Source organism: Aplysia californica, unplaced genomic scaffold (genome assembly GCF_000002075.1).
Source record: "Aplysia californica isolate F4 #8 unplaced genomic scaffold, AplCal3.0 scaffold00082, whole genome shotgun sequence".
In the NCBI taxonomy this organism is placed as follows: Eukaryota; Metazoa; Mollusca; class Gastropoda; order Aplysiida; family Aplysiidae; genus Aplysia; species Aplysia californica.
Window position 1 is genome coordinate 1,303,796 of NW_004797352.1, and position 17,807 is coordinate 1,321,602.

At 37.5% G+C, this 17,807-nt stretch overlaps 1 protein-coding gene across 2 annotated transcripts in view; it reads right to left on the reverse strand.

The window, feature by feature from the left end:
• LOC101855550 (multidrug resistance-associated protein 4) overlaps positions 1-17,807 on the reverse strand; it is a 44,768-nt gene that overhangs the window by 5,403 nt on the left and 21,558 nt on the right. Inside the window, exons 9-25 of one of the 2 annotated variants that reach the window (XM_035968783.1) lie at positions 16,622-16,871; positions 14,695-14,907; positions 14,285-14,338; positions 13,067-13,108; positions 12,059-12,345; positions 11,737-11,823; positions 11,072-11,168; positions 10,311-10,448; positions 9,536-9,700; positions 8,208-8,245; positions 7,010-7,293; positions 6,343-6,422; positions 5,438-5,588; positions 4,554-4,784; positions 2,447-2,547; positions 1,650-1,841; positions 702-947 (exon numbers count right to left, since the gene is read on the reverse strand). In XM_035968783.1, the coding sequence (XP_035824676.1) occupies positions 702-947; positions 1,650-1,841; positions 2,447-2,547; positions 4,554-4,784; positions 5,438-5,588; positions 6,343-6,422; positions 7,010-7,293; positions 8,208-8,245; positions 9,536-9,700; positions 10,311-10,448; positions 11,072-11,168; positions 11,737-11,823; positions 12,059-12,345; positions 13,067-13,108; positions 14,285-14,338; positions 14,695-14,907; positions 16,622-16,871 (2,656 nt within the window). The remainder of the gene's footprint in view (positions 1-701; positions 948-1,649; positions 1,842-2,446; positions 2,548-4,553; positions 4,785-5,437; positions 5,589-6,342; positions 6,423-7,009; positions 7,294-8,207; positions 8,246-9,535; positions 9,701-10,310; positions 10,449-11,071; positions 11,169-11,736; positions 11,824-12,058; positions 12,346-13,066; positions 13,109-14,284; positions 14,339-14,694; positions 14,908-16,621; positions 16,872-17,807) is intronic. The other variant, XM_013080353.2, reaches the window with a different exon arrangement.

The following is a 17,807-nucleotide window of genomic DNA, read 5'->3' on the forward strand; positions in this document are numbered from 1 at the left end:
AGAGAGAGAGAGAGAGAGAGAGAGAGAGAGAAAGAACACAAGAGACAAAGACAACAAGATGGAACAAGAGAAACAAAAAATGGAAAAGTCATTTGTAAACAAACAAAATCTCTTTCCTGAATCTTTCTAAAATCTAATTTGCAAATAGTATTTCTCTGCTGTGCTTTAAGGTGACAGCAAGCAAGTGTTTCCATACATTTACATCGTACACATGATGGATCAGACTGAAGTCATTTTCGAGTGTAGACTCAAATTATCAAAACATTGAAGACCCCCAATACAACATCTCGTATGGCAGAGTGACCTATATAGAAATCATGTGATAGAACTTAGAACATGGGAAAAGGTCACTTCTGAGTTTGATTCTCGGATCAGTCAGACAGAATGCCGTAAGCTTAGAAAAGGAGTTTAACCAATTTTCCATTGTTGATCCTACTGCAAATAGCTTCACGGCACTGCACTATAGTGACCAGTATTGGTATGTTGCAGTATTGTCATTTTTTGACTGAAATAAAGTACTATGGGATGTTCATGTAACTTCTGAATTATTTCTTTTTTTTTTTATTGTACATGCCACTGTAATCTTATTTCCTAATAGGAATTTTTAAAAATTGTATTTTCAATTCTAATTTTTTTCTTTACATTGTGACAATGTCCCTTTCTAAACCCCACAACTTAGACGCTCTCGAGTTGTCTCCTACCTGCTCTAGCGCACTCCACAGCCTCTCATCACTAAACTCATAGGCAGGATCAAGGTTCCAGCGCAGGGTGCCACTGTAGAGGACCGGGTCCTGGGGTATGATGGACATCTGGCTACGTAGCTCGTGCAGGCCCAGCTTGTTGGTGTCCACTCCGTCTATGTAGATGGCCCCCACCGGTTTAGCCAGATGGAACAGAGCAGAGATCAGAGAGCTTTTCCCTGAGCCGGTGCGCCCCACAATGCCAATCTGAACAGGAGAAACAGCCGCAACAGTCAAAATAAAATATTATCTTCTCCCCTACCTAAACAATAATGCTTACTGTTTAAAAAAGTCCCAGCATACATTATCAGCTGCGGATTAAACCTCCTATTTCCCATTGTTTTAGTCTTCTATACTTTACTAATGTCATGTTCACTGACAATATTTTTACTTCGAAATAATAAGTAGAAACCAGACTAACTCAAACACACTGAAGTGCTTAGTTCTTTCAGCTAACAGAAAAGAAAAATGTTAAATAGAAACCCATACATTACACAAATGTTTTGCCCAAAACATGTCAGAAGAATTGCGCCTGTAGTGAGACTCATAAAGTTCTCAGAGACAGAAAACCTCTGGTGACAGCCATCCCGGTCAAGCACCGAAGAGGAACCACATGAGCCAAGAGTGTTACAACAGTTTTCATTTCTCCCAAAATTTTACCAAATTGCTGCAGGGTGAATTGAGGAAAAATCTTTCTTGAAGATACGATATTAGGGAATTTTGCTCTCAAAGTTCTTTTTATTGTAGGTACCACATCTTACCACCTGAAAAGGACTCGCTTAGTCATCGATTTATAATTCACAAATCTTGATCTTAAGCACTGAAACATCATAACACACAGAAATTAAATGTGTACTTAGAATAACATTCTGTGAATAAAAACATGTACCATCCATCGCATAGCCATACCTTTTCCTTTCCTTTAATGTGACACTCAATGTCTTGCAGAATCAAAGGTGCTTTGTCTGAGTACTTTAGAGAGGTCTTGGTGAAGGTGATGGCTCCTCTGTTGGGCCAGTCTGGGGGAGGAGGCTTCACTGAGGTCTTGGGAGGCTCCTGTTCTAGGGAGCAATAATCAAGCACTCGCTCCACCGATGTCATCTGTATACAATCACAAAGAACACAAATCAACCAAAGGCTACAGTGCTGGAAACTAAGCAAAATATAAAGTTGGTGGTTAAACCAGTTGGGGTTGTTTTTTTCATATCTAATATAAAATTACAATAAACGTAAAATAAAAAACAAACCCCTTGTGAAATATATTCTTCTGCTTTGAGGCAATAAATGGGCTATTAGTGAATGCAACAACATTTCTTAAAGTAGTACAAATGTTCCTCAACTTCAAACAATATTATCTCTCCCATTTTCAAGGTTACATCTCAGCCTTCACAAATTCAAACAAATACAGTTGTCACCATATTCATAATAAATGCACTATCATCATTATCATTTTCAAGATTATTCATAAAATTTTCTCAGATATTTTAAGACAAATATATTATTGTACCTTCATCAGGACCAGGACCAGGTTTTTGAGATGCTAATACGCAACAGCAATTGGAAACAATACATCCTCTTATACCCCTCAAAGTAGAATGCCTAAAGAGAATTAATGTAACAAAGGAACCTAATTTGAGCAAGTCCTGCAATAGACGGGGAAAGTCTTGTATAACCCCATAACTCTCCAAGAACAAAAATACACTTACATATGTCTCCAGTTCGGCAGAGGCCCGGATGTAAAACTCAAAAGGTTCCATCATGGCCAAGCAGTAGACAAGGGACAGACCCAAAAGGTTTCCGTCAAGAGCTGGACAGAGGGAGAAAATAACACTACATATGTACAATTTACATTTAGTTTTAGTAGAGGTTTTACGTCGCTAGCAACTGCATAAGGTCATATGAGCACCAGAAGATTAGAGGTGTTACAAGAGAGTAACAAACATAAAAAAGAAGAAGGGGAGATAAGGACGCTAGATGTTTGATAGGAAAGAAGGAGCAAACCACACCAGAGCATCCGCCAACCACCCACTATGTACCATAACATGTTGCTTAGAGTAGGCTTTCAGATACATTCCAAAGTCAGAGAATAAAAACCTAATAAAACAAAACTGCGCATTGCACCAATACAAAGAAATAGCGATGCGCTAACATCAAATAAAAGACAACTTAGTCAATAAATCTTGATAAACAAAGCTATTTACACATAATATACTACTTTTTTTTTTTTAACCCTCTTAACCCCCCCCCCCTCCTCCCCCCAAATTAAATTCACCTAGATCACCAATTCGGTTTCAACCCATCAAAATCAGAGAACACAGATCCATAATATGAGAAAACATTGACTCCATCAACACAAAAAAAAAACAACCCTGGCAACACTCTACTTAAGTAATAGAACTTGAATATCAAATGAACGCATGCACAATCAATAGTATTTTCTGTAAAATATTTATATCGAGCACAGGTTACCGATGTTAAATACGCTTCCCAGCTAGGCTATGCCACAGTCACTCCATGTTATAGGTCTGCTTTCAAGAATAAGGTGCCTCCATTTTCTCTGCGGAGGCCACTGCCATTGACATGGCACTGGACTCTGTAGAAAATTCTCCTAACAAATCTTTCCTTATCCTTTCTGACTCTCTGTCTTGCATCACCTCACTCACAAACTACACACTCTTACACTCAAAAATAGTTAGGCTACAACAGAAAATCCATACACTATCCGAAAGAGGAAAAAACATCATGTTCGCATGGATACCCAGCCATGTGGGCATCCGAGGAAACGAGCAGGTAGACGACCTGGCGAAGAAAGCTTCATCCCTTCTGCTGGGATCAACGACAAACACTCTCCCACAGACTGACTTTAGAAATAGAGTCAAAAAGTACACCTCCAGTCTGTGGGAGAGCCACTGGGAAAACCAGAAAAATAATAAACTATATGAAATAAAACCCAAACTAGAACAGCGAAATCCTTCGGACCTCTCCAGAAGAGACGAAGTCATTTTTACTCGATTGCGCATCGGACACACGGCCCTGACCCACAAATACCTCCTACAGGGAGATGAGAAGCCGTTCTGTGTCGGATGCGACACAGATTTTACCATTAGACACATTTTAACAGAATGTCTAGACTTTGGAGAGATCCGAAGGAAATATTATAAATGCAAGAAATTGCAGGATATTTTTTCCGTCGTTGTTCCCAGCAGAATTTTAGATTTTATAAAGGCCATTGGCCTTTATGGCGAGTTGTAGAGTGAATTTGATATTATTAAAAATTTTTATTGTTACTTAAAAGAGTTGTTTTAAATCACAAATACATTTACACCGAATTTAAATATTTTAACTTTTTAGCATTTTAAAGTAAATTAGTTAACCAGTCGTGAAGTGAACTTTTGCAAAAGTGAACAACTTGTGTTTCGGGCGCTCATATGACCTTAGCAGTTGCGAGCGCCGTAAAACCTTATACTATACATACAAGAATAGGGTGCCTTATGCTTGGACGTTAAAAAAAAGAAGCATCCAATAAATAAGTTGAAAAACAAAATCTATAATTCTTTTCAAAATGTTTGCTTGTACATTCTTTCCCACTTGCCTGTTTTGACATAATGGGATGCAGAAGAGTTAACGCTCAGATGCTACTGGATTGCTAACGACATAATGGGTAAGATAACTGTTAGCACGACTAAACAAGATTTCAAGACTCTCTACTGACAGTTTCAAATTCACGAAGCACTTTTTCCAACATTTTTCACATATGAGCTCTTCAAACAAATGCGTATCATACAAACAAAATATATCTTGGTTTTCACTCACAGTTCTTCAAGGCGACAGACACGAAAATAACGACGAGCATGTAGAGAACCACCAGGCAAAGAGTGCGCACCGACATCCAGCGATAAGAGCTCAGGTAGAGGAACCAGGCTGCTGTGTGCTTGTCCTGGAGGTCTCCGAACTCAGCCAAGACCTGGTCCTTCTTCTTCAGGGCTCGAATCGTCTCCAGGCCCCGGACTGTGTCAGACACGTGGGAGTACACAGGGCTGCGGGCTGTGAAGAGAGTGAGAGAGGGGATGAACAAACCATTTCTTTGTTATCAGGGAGAAGCCAAAGGAGGAAATGGGTGGGTGTGCACAAACCTCAAACATCAGCAGGCAGAATACAGAAATAAACTTTCAAATTAGCAAACCAAATAGGAGCTCATATGGAGACATAGGTTCAGCTATTATTCTCAGCATAGTGTAGCAAACTCAAGTTATGTAAAGATAAGAGCAGATGTGTCTCATAATGATAAAAAAAATTACTGATGCTATTGTCTCTATAACTAAAAGGAACAGAAAAAAGGTATGAACATTCAAGTGACCACCATCCTTCAGAAAAAAAATCATCATAAGTATATAATATTCTCACCTGCAAGGACCAAGTTCATATCACTCCTAATGACAAACAAAAGTGGCGAGAGACTTTTTATGTTTTACTGTACAGCTTGTAAAAACACCAAGAGAGGCTTCTGAAGTAGCCTGCCAGCACAATGCTTTAACTTCTTCACCAACTCCACTTTTAACATACAGAGCTATAAACTCTATGCACAACCGGAGTACCTCTTTGAAAAGTTTAATCACGCGCAGCATAACAGGCACACAAAAACAGTAAGATTGATTAAGAATACGATAGTAGTCCATCAAACATAATAGCACATTTACCTCTTGCTTCTAGTCGTTTCACCTGTCTGAGCGTCCGCACAGCGTACATGCGGGTCAGTAAAAGGACGACCATGATAGGTACCAAGGCAATGGCCAGCCATGGGTTGATCACCACAGTTAGGACAAAGAAGCTCAACAAGTGAAAGGTTTTCTGGAAAACAATTAAAATGCATCTTTCATAAATCTTTTTAGTTTCTTAAAGAGCAGTGCTGAGCAGAGCCAGCTTCTATGTTAGCAACCTTGGATGTGAAACATTCTGGAGTTTGGACCTGCAGACCAAAAAAAAAATACTACTTTGTCCAAAAAGGCATATGCGCACTAAAACATAATCAAAATCAGCCCATACCTGTATGGGTATTTTTATCTGATACCCCCAAAAAAGGCAGTGCAATTCTAATTTTCCAACAAATGTTTTAAAAAAACATGAATAAAAATTACGTAAATTTCATCTCTGACCCCAAAAAGTAATCGCATAAAACCAATTCTGATACATAGACTTTCAGACATCTACCTAAGGATACATCTTGTTATATCATCTCACCATTTGGAAAAGGCTCAGCCACACATCCTTTCTAATGGCAGGCTCAAAACACTTCATAATCAATACCTTGGCTATCTCTAGTGCCACCCCAAACCACCCCCCTCCCCCAGAACATCATCACAGTTACTTAAACACCACAATCATTCATAAATTCATAAATTCAATAACTGCATTTTGGGTAAAGGTAGGAAACACTAATAAGAGCATTTCTATGGGCACATCAATGTCTTTCTCTGACATCAAAATGGCATCATCATCGCCATCATAAGCAGACTCCTTTGCATTTCCAAGACAATAGAGACAAGACAAACAAAGTAACTTGGAAACTGAACCCTACCCAGCAAAAGTATTTAACAGATCTTACCTTTGATACGACAAAGCCATACACAGACACCATGTCATCAATGATAAGCAAGTCTCTGGAGAACCTATTAAGAATCTGACCTGTAAGTATAAAAAAATGATGCACCAGATGAAAATATAGGAATGACAATTCTGGCATACCCAGGAAACTAAGCAGGAAATAATCACATTGATTCCCCCCTGCTGGACTATTTGTGTCCTAAAGAGACCATAATAAGAAATAAAAGTCAAGAGTACATGAAGAACTCACATACTCTGGTGTTCTTCAGAGACTCTTGTAAACAGTCTAAAAATACACTTCAGTCATATTCACTACATTTGACGATCCAGTTATGGCCTGTAGGTGTGAAAGAAAAATCAATACACGTAATTTTAATATTGTATTGAAGAAAATTTAAAGAGCTTAGAGAGAGAGATATCTATTAAAAGTAGCACTTGATTCAAATTACACGTCTTTCAACAAAGACAGTGTATCCATAATTCCTTTCCATACAGAAAGGTGCATTTCTCTAACACATAATTTGGACTAAGGTTTGACAGACTCAATTTATTAAGCAGTTTCAGAAGGTCCTCACTAAAATACTAACAGATGATACTGTATTTGTTTGTTTTTTTAAGGTCTTGATGTTTGAGCTAAACAGATTCTCTCTTCTACGACTGTGTCTCACCTATGGGCCGAGTGTCAAAGAAACGGGAAACGCTGTTCAACACACTATGCAGCATCCTGTCATGCAGGCGGCGACTGGCGGTGGCAGTCATCTGCAGATACACCACCCCACACAGGAGAAACGAGCCAAAGCTGGCCAGAAAAGCAATAATGTACATCTGGAGGTTCCAGGGCATGCTGGCCCAGTCCTGTGACTCATCCTGGGGTACGGCCGGTCCCACCGACGCAGACACGGGGAGCGGGCTGGGGTCTGGTGATGACTGCATGTGCTGCATTCCTCCAACCCTTGATAAACAAGTCCCAAAGATAACATGAGCCATTAATGTGTGAACAGAGTCTTTGATAATACTTCAAACTCCAACTAACAAATATGTTGGTTGGATGCACTCGGTTTAAAAGCTACATTCTTCAATACTTCACATATTTTTGTTTCGAAGGTTAATGCATTAAACAGAAAAAAGTTTTATATATTACTGAGGAAGAGGTGTTTTGGCTGGTACCACAAGCACTTTTCTATGCAGCAATAAAAATGTGAAGTGACTATAAAGTGAAATGACAGTCAGAAGATCAAGACGTTCCATCAGTTTGCTTAATGCTGAGTATGAGCATAGATGGTCGACACTTCTGCCAACACAAACTGCCTTTGCAATGAAGTTTTTCATTTCTTGCTCTAACAATACAAAGTGTGTAGTTTAAGCATTTCATAACAGGGCTAAGACGAATATTGCATTACTAGAGGCTTGATTCATTAACTTCATTTAAGGGGGCAATCAATTTCAGTGGATCAGAATGTTGTTTTGAAACTTTCTTTCAACAAAAACAATTCAGCAGTGCTTTTCAACACTATTTTAACACCTTTTCAATTAAATGTACTTGTCATCAATATAATATTATCAAAAAACATAAAGGTACAAATTTTGGACAACTGTCAACATTTTACTTAAATTATGCTTTTATTTCACTTGAAGTAAAGTATGTGCCAGCATAATAAAAAGAGAGGCAAGCACATTCTAATAAGCCAAAGTCTAAAATTATTTTTCAAAGCCTGAAGATAAGCTTTCAGTATCTGGCCTGTAGAATGTTTACACACATAACACTCTCCAACATGGTCAACTATAAAAAAAAAAAATACAAGATCTTACTTGATCTTTAATCATTAAATACAAATATCTTTAAGTCATCTTCTTAGCACAACCCACCATTTAGCGAGCATCCAGTCTGACAAACAGAAAAGTGCCTGAAAAGCAAAGCCAAGAATAATTGTGAGTGATTCAGCATTGTCTACACACTATACAAAACTTCACAAGTAGGCTTTGAAGGTAAGGAAGAAAACAAAAAGCTTACTGTATACGTTTACAATACTAAATGAAAAATTACGTTGAAATTCTGAGAAAAGTAAATATCAATGACATTCTAAAAATACAAAAAATCATACATATTTCGTCTCTTTGCAAAATCACCATTATTCATCAAAGTTGAGAGACTGGAACATGTATGTATTTCAGATTACATAAGATAGCTGCCAAAAACAGTACTGCACTTACCAACCTACACAGAGAATATGCAATTTTAAGAAGTATGCAGTACACAAAACATTTTTAGTAAGTAAAAGCTGTGCTGTGCAATACATGCCAATATGTATAAAGCACTCATGCAATAAAAATGAATTGTCGCAAGTAAAAAGCTATACAAAATATGACACTTAGGTCTTCAATATATGTTTTGTGTTATGATGTTTCAGTGCTAAAGATCAAGATTTGTGTATTATAAATCGATGACCAAGCAAGTCCTTGTCAGGTGGTAAGATGTCGTACCGACAATAAAAAGAACTTTGAGAGTAAAATTCCCTAATATTGTACCTTCAAGAAAGATTTTTTCAAAACCCTATTTTCCTCAATTCACTTGCAGCAATTAGGTACTCAGCAATCAGGAGAGATGCATTATGTGAATGATAGCACTATGTGCCTCATGGTCTGTAAAACTGTATGTCTTCCAAGGGAACGAAACAATGATTTGGAATAAACAGGCCAACCAGGGGAGTCACTTTAAAGTTGTGCTGTTTCTTCAGTCTCCAGTGCAATATTTGACTATGCAAGTAAAATCACTCTACCTTTTAACCATCTAAAATCTGAAGTAAGCTAAGATGCTAAGCTAATGCAGTATCTCCTCATAAAATCTGGAATCTGCACAGCCTAAATGGGAATTATATTCAGGACAGTGAAGCTACATATAAATTCTATCACTAGTACATTAATATTGAAAATGAGAGGTCTAGTTAACTGCTGAGAAAACTACCTTCAAAAGCATATGTATTCACCCAGCCAAGCCAGGAACAGTCTGATAGGACTTTATATTCTAATGTTACACACATTAATCGTCTGTCCCTTTGTTGTAATTGCTTGGCTTTAACATTGCCACTTAATGTTTTATTGGTGTGAGTACTAAAACAAAAGCTACTCTGTACTCCTACATATCACCAATTTTCGTAAAAACCACAAAACTTTAAAACCTCGAAGGGCACACTCACAGGAGCAGCAAGCCAAGTGGGGATCAGGATAAGTAAAAGGGCAGGTCCAAATCCTGCTGCAAAATAGTCCCAGTACACTCGAAGCCTTACAGAACCTGTTCGCACCAGTTCTCCTTCTTCATCTCCATCTTCATAGGTCAGAGTATCTAGAGACTTGCTTTCCAACTGGAAAAAAGGAAGAAAAAAAAAGAAAGTTGAGCAATGAAGTAAACAGACTTAAAAACAATAAACAAACTAAAAGTTTCTGATCAGAGCAATGGGACGGACCGACAAGACAACTTGTCTACATTTATCATCACAAGATAAGGTTTTAATTGAGCAAGATTTGACCAAATGGAGCATGTCCTGCAATCCATAAACAGAATGACGATGAGGAGATAACAAATGCCAAAGAGTTTAACACTCAACAACAGAGTTTCTCACTAACTCAAGCAATAAAATATATACATTTAAAACAAATACAACTGAGAAAAGAGTGTAAACGACAAGCTGATTAGCCAATATCAAACAAAACCTAAACCACCATACCAAACCTTGAAAAACAACTCTTTATTTCAAAATCTTCTGGGCTTTCTCAAATTCATTAAATTTATTCTAAATGTATTTCAATACAAATCTTGTTAAATTGTAGTTTATGGTGAGACAGCACAATTACTTACACCCAGCTTTGAGATAAAGCATTTTACCAGGAAACAGAATAGAGCAACGAAAAAAGGAGCAGACCACACCACAGCACCCCATCACCCACTCAGGAAGCAAAAAGACAATGCCTCACCAAGATTTGGGCTTCTTCCTCTTCTGCCTCTATCTTTGCATCTGTGGCGTGTTTTGGGTGCTCCATAGTGGTGAGAGCCCTCATGTCCATTCCTCCGGCTTTAAGTTCATCGTAGGTGCCAACATCATGTATGGATCCCTTGAAGAAACACATGTCACATGCACCACTCAGTCTTTTACATATGATCAAATCAGGCAGATAGAGAAATCAGGAAGGGGAAATGGAAGTTGATTGAAAACAGCTTAAGAAAACCAAAAACAAACATTATCCAACAAGTCTTAAGACATAAACCACAGAGAAAGAGAAAGAAAGGAATGCCTAAAAGTACTAAGACTAAGAGGAGGGACTTAGATTCGGACAGAAAGGAGATGAGGTAGAGTTGGACAGAGTTGGAGACTTTAGCCCAGGACCAAAGTACATGGAGAGCTCTTGCTGGTGGCCTATGCTCTAGCATGGGATGACAAAGGCTGATGGTGATTATGATAATATCAGACAGAAAGTTGTTCTATGCCAAGACATACTCAGAAATGTATAGAAACCACACTGTAAAAGCATCATTCATATTGTTTGTTGTTGTTTTCTGGAAAGTCAGTGTAGACATCAAAGGTCAAAGACAAAATCACGAGGGCAGTATTGCATACACACGTATCTCAAAGGCCGCCAAAACTGACTTACATCTGTATGCAATACTGCCCGCGATCATCAAAAATACAAAAACAGATACTAAAAGACAAATAATCATGACTTTCAGTTTTACTCACATCTCGAAGAACCACAATCCGATCAGCCTGCTTCAAATAGTGGATTTGGTGGGTTACCAGTATCACAGTTTTGTTGCGCAAAAGATCCAGTATGCACCTGGTTATACAAAAAAATCATATATTTAAAACATAAAATTACAACTAGAGATTAGTCTCAATAAGCTTAAGGTGATTAAATTAATATTTCTCTTTTCCTATTGATTTGAATGGAGACGGAACTTTGACAGCAGGCCTAATTTGCTCGAAACTGTGGAGGTCATTTTCAAAAATGCTTGTAGATCTTTGGCTCCACGTTAAAAAACTTAAAAAGAAGGCAAGTCTCCACTGAGAAGTAAAACTGTTAATCTAGACATTCCCCAGAAAGGAACTAAGCAATAAAAATTGTGGCATTCCCCAACCGTCCCAAAAATCATGGCTTTCTAGAGTCATCCGCTACCCCTACCTCCATCCCAGCTACATAAAAATTATAAAGAATATAGGATAATTGGTCAATCTGAAGGAAAGTGCACTGTTCACCATACTTTTAAACATGCAGAACACAACATAAATATTGAACAAAATCAACCATTTCCATTCTATGAGCATAGCTTTTTTGTTAAGTACTTTTGCCATGTTTCAGCAAATTATCAAAGTAAAGGCATTAAAAACAGATTAAGTCAATATACCTCTTAAAAATGTGAGCGCCAACAGTGGTGTCCACAGCACTAAGTGGGTCATCCAACAAAAACACATCAGCATCGTGGTATACGCATCTTTGGAGAGAAAAATGAAAAACTCTATACAACATGCATTGTATCAAAAGTTTCATAGAGCGGGTCCACAGACAAAAATTTTTTTTAGCATTATTAGTATCAGAAACTGATAAAGAGATTACACAAGCTTTAGATCGACTTTCATTAAATTTTCTGAGTCGTAAAGTGCAATGTCACTTAGTCTATTTAAATAATACTCTTGTGACCAGTACCAGCAAAAGGGTCACCTCCCTACCTTGCAAGAGAAATTCTGGCTTTCTGTCCACCACTGAGACGAAGCCCATGTTCTCCAACGTATGTCATGTCACCTTTCGGCATCAGTTCAAGGTCATGAGTCAGGCCACACGCCTCAATGACTCGCTGATAGCGCGTCCTATTGAACTGATGACCAAACACTATGTTGTCGTGGACGGTCCCACTGAACACCCAGTTGGTCTGACCACAATAGCTGACCCGTCCATTGATGGCGATTTGACCAATCTCGTGCGGCAGTTCTTCAATGAGTGACAACAGCAAAGATGACTGGGGAAAAGAAAAAATCATACCAGAAGTTATTTTTATCCTGAGTAAGATATACATACACAAAACATTCTACTATGTATGTAAACCTGGAACACCCTGCCACAAAAATTGAGAGAAACAGAAAGAATTCAGTTTTTTTAAACCCATTTTTTTTTAAAATGTTTTAACTCATTTTGTTAGATAATGAATATTGTCAACTTAGGTTAATGTTTTCTTTCTGTACCGTCTGCTTTTAAAGATTGTAAAGTGTTCAGAGCTTGGAATGAAGCGCTATATAAATTCCCATTATTATTATTAATATTATTATTATTATTATTATTATTATTATTATTACTATTATTTTATTTATTATTACATCATTATTATTATTTTATTATTATTTTATTATTACATCATTATTATTATTATTAAAATATTTAATATTATCATCATTATTAGGTACAGTTTTCATTTATCATACAGACTTAGTGCCAAATTAATATTTTTCATATGCTGTTTGTTTTTCAGAACTTGATCTGAAAAGAACGTAATGGCAATTCTCAACCTATCCTATTCAAAAATAAAACTAAGACACAGCTTTTGCTTCCTTTTTATTCTTGAAAAGGGGGGAGGGGGGGGGGGAGCGGTAAACGAAGACCAATATGAGTATTCACATCAAAACAGAAGGGTTTCATGAAAAATAAATAGCCAAATATACCATGCATGACTAGAGCAAGCTCACCTTTCCCGATCCAACCATTCCGACAATGACCACAAGCTCTCCCTGTTTGAATACGAATGAATTACATCAGTATCTAATTACAGTTTTATTGGTCATTATGAAAGTACAGAATTGTTAACCAATCAAAACAACGGAAGAAAAGAATTATTACGGAAAAAAAGAGAATCATTTGGATTCCAGAAAGCTTTATCAAGACACAACAATTTTCAATATATTAGGTTCTAGTTTTTATTAAGAATGTTACGATCTTTTATTTGTCACTTTTTTAAGTGAAACTAGAAGGAACAACAGCATCAGCCAAACAGGGCAATTTCTGTATAAAAACGGTTTGCAAATGACATTTATCAGAAGAAATTGCAGAACTGTAAAATTGAGCTAGAAAAACTTGCAGTAAATAAAGACTTGAACCTCCACCTTTTCAGCTGATACAACAAAATTGCACTTCTCTTTTTCTTTTTAGTCTGCTCTTTACCTTAAGTAAAATATTTTAGTTGTCCACGGCATAAAGCTCAAAGCTGACCCTTCTCTACCACCACTACCATCATCTACTCTTCAACTTGATCAGATAATCACAGCAACACTACAAACAGACCTCTTCCCCAGACAGGCAGCAACAATGGATTGTGCTGTGTTCAGTCTACTCAGGAATCCACAGCATTTGGGGCTATTGTAGCTACCACACAGCAGAACTTAGGCCAAAAGTCCCTTGACTCATCAATAGCTTTAAAATTTACTTCTCAGGACACATAAGGGCAGTGCTTGTCAACCTTTTTATAGCCAGTGCCCACTTTTGCCACCTTTAGGAAGCTAAAATTTTCGTAGCGCCCACCCACATGTCTTTGCCAAAGTGGGGCATAAATAGTACCTGTACCTGTCACTACATGGGTGATCCCCATTGCTCACCAAAATTACCAATCATCCAGTTTGACAAGCACTGCGTTAGACGGTTTTAGTATCAATTCTTAACCCCTTCACTGCTATGTTTACATGTGTATTTGGTTGTGATCTCTGAAACTGGTTCACTACCATTTTTTTCCATTAGTGTATAGGGAATGTTTTAGTAAATATAATTGCTGCAAGTGCAGTCACCTGTTCTTGAATAAAGGGAAAGCTGTTCTAGCTTTGCTTAAATCTTTATTGAACGGACATTTTTATCTTTCTTGGACTTGGACAAATGCAAATGGAAACATTTCAATGAAAGGGTTAATGGTAACTTACTTTTTTCACTTGAAGAGATATATACTTCAAAGAGAAGGCATGATCTACATCACTCTGTGAACACAAAAAGAAAAGAGTTCTTTTGTCAGCAAACAACATGAATCAACATTTCTTAAGCAGGAACATGCCAAAGTATTGACAACAAGTTGTTTAATTATTAATTTATTTTTATGTAATAAAAAGTATATATACATACACATATCGCCAGCATTACTACACAAGCGCTTGAGTCATTTTTTCAAGTACTGAGAAAATTACAGAAAAACAAGAGTTCCCAAATCAGAATCATAACTAGAGTGTTCATTATATGGGAATAAAATAACAAAAACACATCAAAATTAGTTACAAACAAGCACACTGTACTAAACAAGCAAACAACAAGCAAAATATTTTTTTTAGTGGAACCCCACCTCATGCAATAAACTCTTCATAGAGCTGGTGCTGCTCCTCTGTCTCTTCTTCTGGAACCTTCTCCGGCCTTCCGTGTATACGAGGGGCCATCGCGCAGTCATGTGATCAATGTCCACGGCCCAATCATTGTGAGGCTCATTACGGAAGCTAACGGAGCGGTGCAGACGCAGGTCCTTGATGTGTTCCTTCTCTTCATCCAGCAAGAGAAACGCCTGAAGAAACATAACATATATGTGTCACGATGCAGTGGAATCAGGCGCTCATCAATTTTTGGGCGTGTGGAGACATTGGTATCATCTTAATTATTCATTCACCTTGCTTTTAATGAAAAAAATATCCATCTATCATAAACAGAAGTCGAGATATTAGCGATTGAAGGAAGTGGGGGTCGCTTCATTTCAGAGGTACAAAATGGCCGCAAAAGTTTGGTGACTTCCAAAGCTGGAAAGTCCCTGAAAACTGCAAATGTGTTACAACGCGGTGGAATCAGCATCTCGTCAATTTTCGGACATGTAGAGTTATCGGCATCATCTTAAAGCTTGGTAATTGTCTTGCTTTGGATGAAAAAAATATCCATTTAACTTGAATAGAAGTAGACATAATTGCGAATGAAGGGGGTGGGGGTCACATGGTTTCAGAGGTAAAATTAGTGGGAAAATGGCCGCCAAAGATGAGTTATTTCCTTAGCTTGGGAGTTCGTGGAATGGAAACTGAAAATTTACATTTTTTGTGCCTTTAATCAACGTTTTTCAATAAACTTCACCTTTAAATGTGTTTTCAAATGGACATAAAAGGTGTGGAGCCAAAAAACCATAAAAATTGCCTAATCAGTGTAAAATTGCAGATTTCTTCAATTTCATTATTTTGACGCGCGCCCGATTTCACCACGATGCCTCACATACTATTCCAAAATGGAATAAAGCTTGAATTTAATTTTTACTAGATCCCTATTCAAAGTAATAACATTCAGCAAATAAAGGCTAAGACTATCACTTAATCCACATTTGATGCGAATACATTGGCATACATTTTCAAGTCAGTTTACTTATTCTTTATTTAAAGTGGAAGTTGAAGAAATAATTTATAGTCAAGTATCCTTTCTAAGGAACCACTCACACAACCTCGTTTTTTTAAAGTTCCCTCTATTTATAAATATTCAGGCTTTTGAACTAGCACACACCAAACTTTCTGAAACATCTACAGCTAATAATATCTAGGAATATATACATGTTAGGGAAAACAGAGGAATATATAGAATATAAAGATAATATATAATTTCTAAATAACTGGTGAATATTATGTTTATATTTAAAGAAAGCCATATGAATATCCACCTTGAATTACACTGACTGTTACAGAGAATTAAGGAAAAGAGGCTTACAAAGATCTCACATTTCTATCATAGACTGGCTCCTGAGCAGAGCACAAAAACATCTGATCAAGCTAAAGAATGTGCTCTACAAGCAACTTCTCTATAAGAAAGTAGGCTAACACAGAACTCTCTATCCACACCTATATATTCATGCAAAGAAAGTGTGAAAATCAGGCAAACAAGCAAGGGTTTAGATGCTGGGCTGGGTGCACTGTGGCTCAGTGAAATAACAGTGGGTGGAGGGGAAGTGTAAAGTGAAAAGGGAATATGCGTCAGTGCAACAAACATTTTTGCAAAATATAGCAAATGGCATGGTAATAAGCACTAAAACCAATTAAGATGATTTTCCCCTGCTGAATATAAATATAAAAAATATGTGTATAATCTATTTGGTGGCAAAGCACCTCTATCAATAGAACACTCAGGGGACACAACAACCATAAAAAGAGAACAGTATCTGCTAGACTTTGATGAGCTTATACAAAGCTGAAAGCGACAGTTTCATAGTTGTACAAACACCAAAAGGGAATGACAGCCATCTGTCTTCCACTCACTTGCACCACCTGGGCTGATTTACGCAGTCTCAATATACCACGAACTGGTTGGTATGGGAACTTGAGCATGGCACTGTGGGCCACATACATCCACAGCATCATGGTGAACACCTGCACGGGTTCAGGGCCTTGACCTTCCATCCACAGAGCCACTAGAACAGCAAGAATAGCTAGACCTGGTGTCATCGTCTCCAGACTGGTTTCCACAGCATGCACAAGATAAGACCACCGCAATGGAGTTCCCTCCGACCTGAAAATAATTGTAAATCCCCAAACCTTGCACTAAGTTGCGCACATTTTTCAGCTGTACAGCCTTTTGAGAGGTAGATTAATTTTTTACAACAGGATAAGGGAAAGACCCTTAGATTCACAGTATTCTTTCCAACATAACACATTTATTTTCTAAGACAGAAAGCGGAAAATACCCTGAAAGACGCTATACCCATTTCTCCACATGTCTCCCATCAGAACAGCTGGTGTTCTTGATCAGTTCACTGAGATGCTCAATTTGTTGCTTCCCTTTCAAAATTCAGCTCAGAAATGAGCACTGATCTGAAGTAACCAGCCACTGATGCAGTATTCTTTTCAAAGTCAGACTGCCATTTCCAGTAAAGCAAAAACTCAGCAGAATCAGGATGTAACAAAAACTACCAGACTTTCAAAGAATCTTGACATCAACTGAACTCTCCATATATGGAACTGAAAACAGACAATGACACTGAACTGAATTGCACACCTAGCTGTAAGGAATAAACATTTTGGGAACATTTCTAGAATTACAAAATAATAGTATAATATAAAACCGCAAAGAAGAAAGATATGAAGAGTACTTCTTTCTCCTTTCTGAAAAACTGCTCATCCTGAATGCAACCCATGTCTTTTTTTGTCAACAAGTCATCCAGATTTATGTTCCATCTAGATCACTAAGATCAGGCGATCAGTATCTTTTTAGAGTTCCTATAAAAGGCGTAAAAAAATTAGCTGAAAGACCGTTTGCCCATCTAGTTCCATCAGTTTGGAACTCTCTTCCCCAACACTTGAGACATAGAACATCTGAGTCTAAATCTAAAATGTCGTTAAAGACACATTTAATTACATAATCTTTATATCAGCAGATTCATGTTCGGTACAATTTTATGTAAATGATTATGTATCCATTTATGTATTTTGCCAATTGCATTGTGTA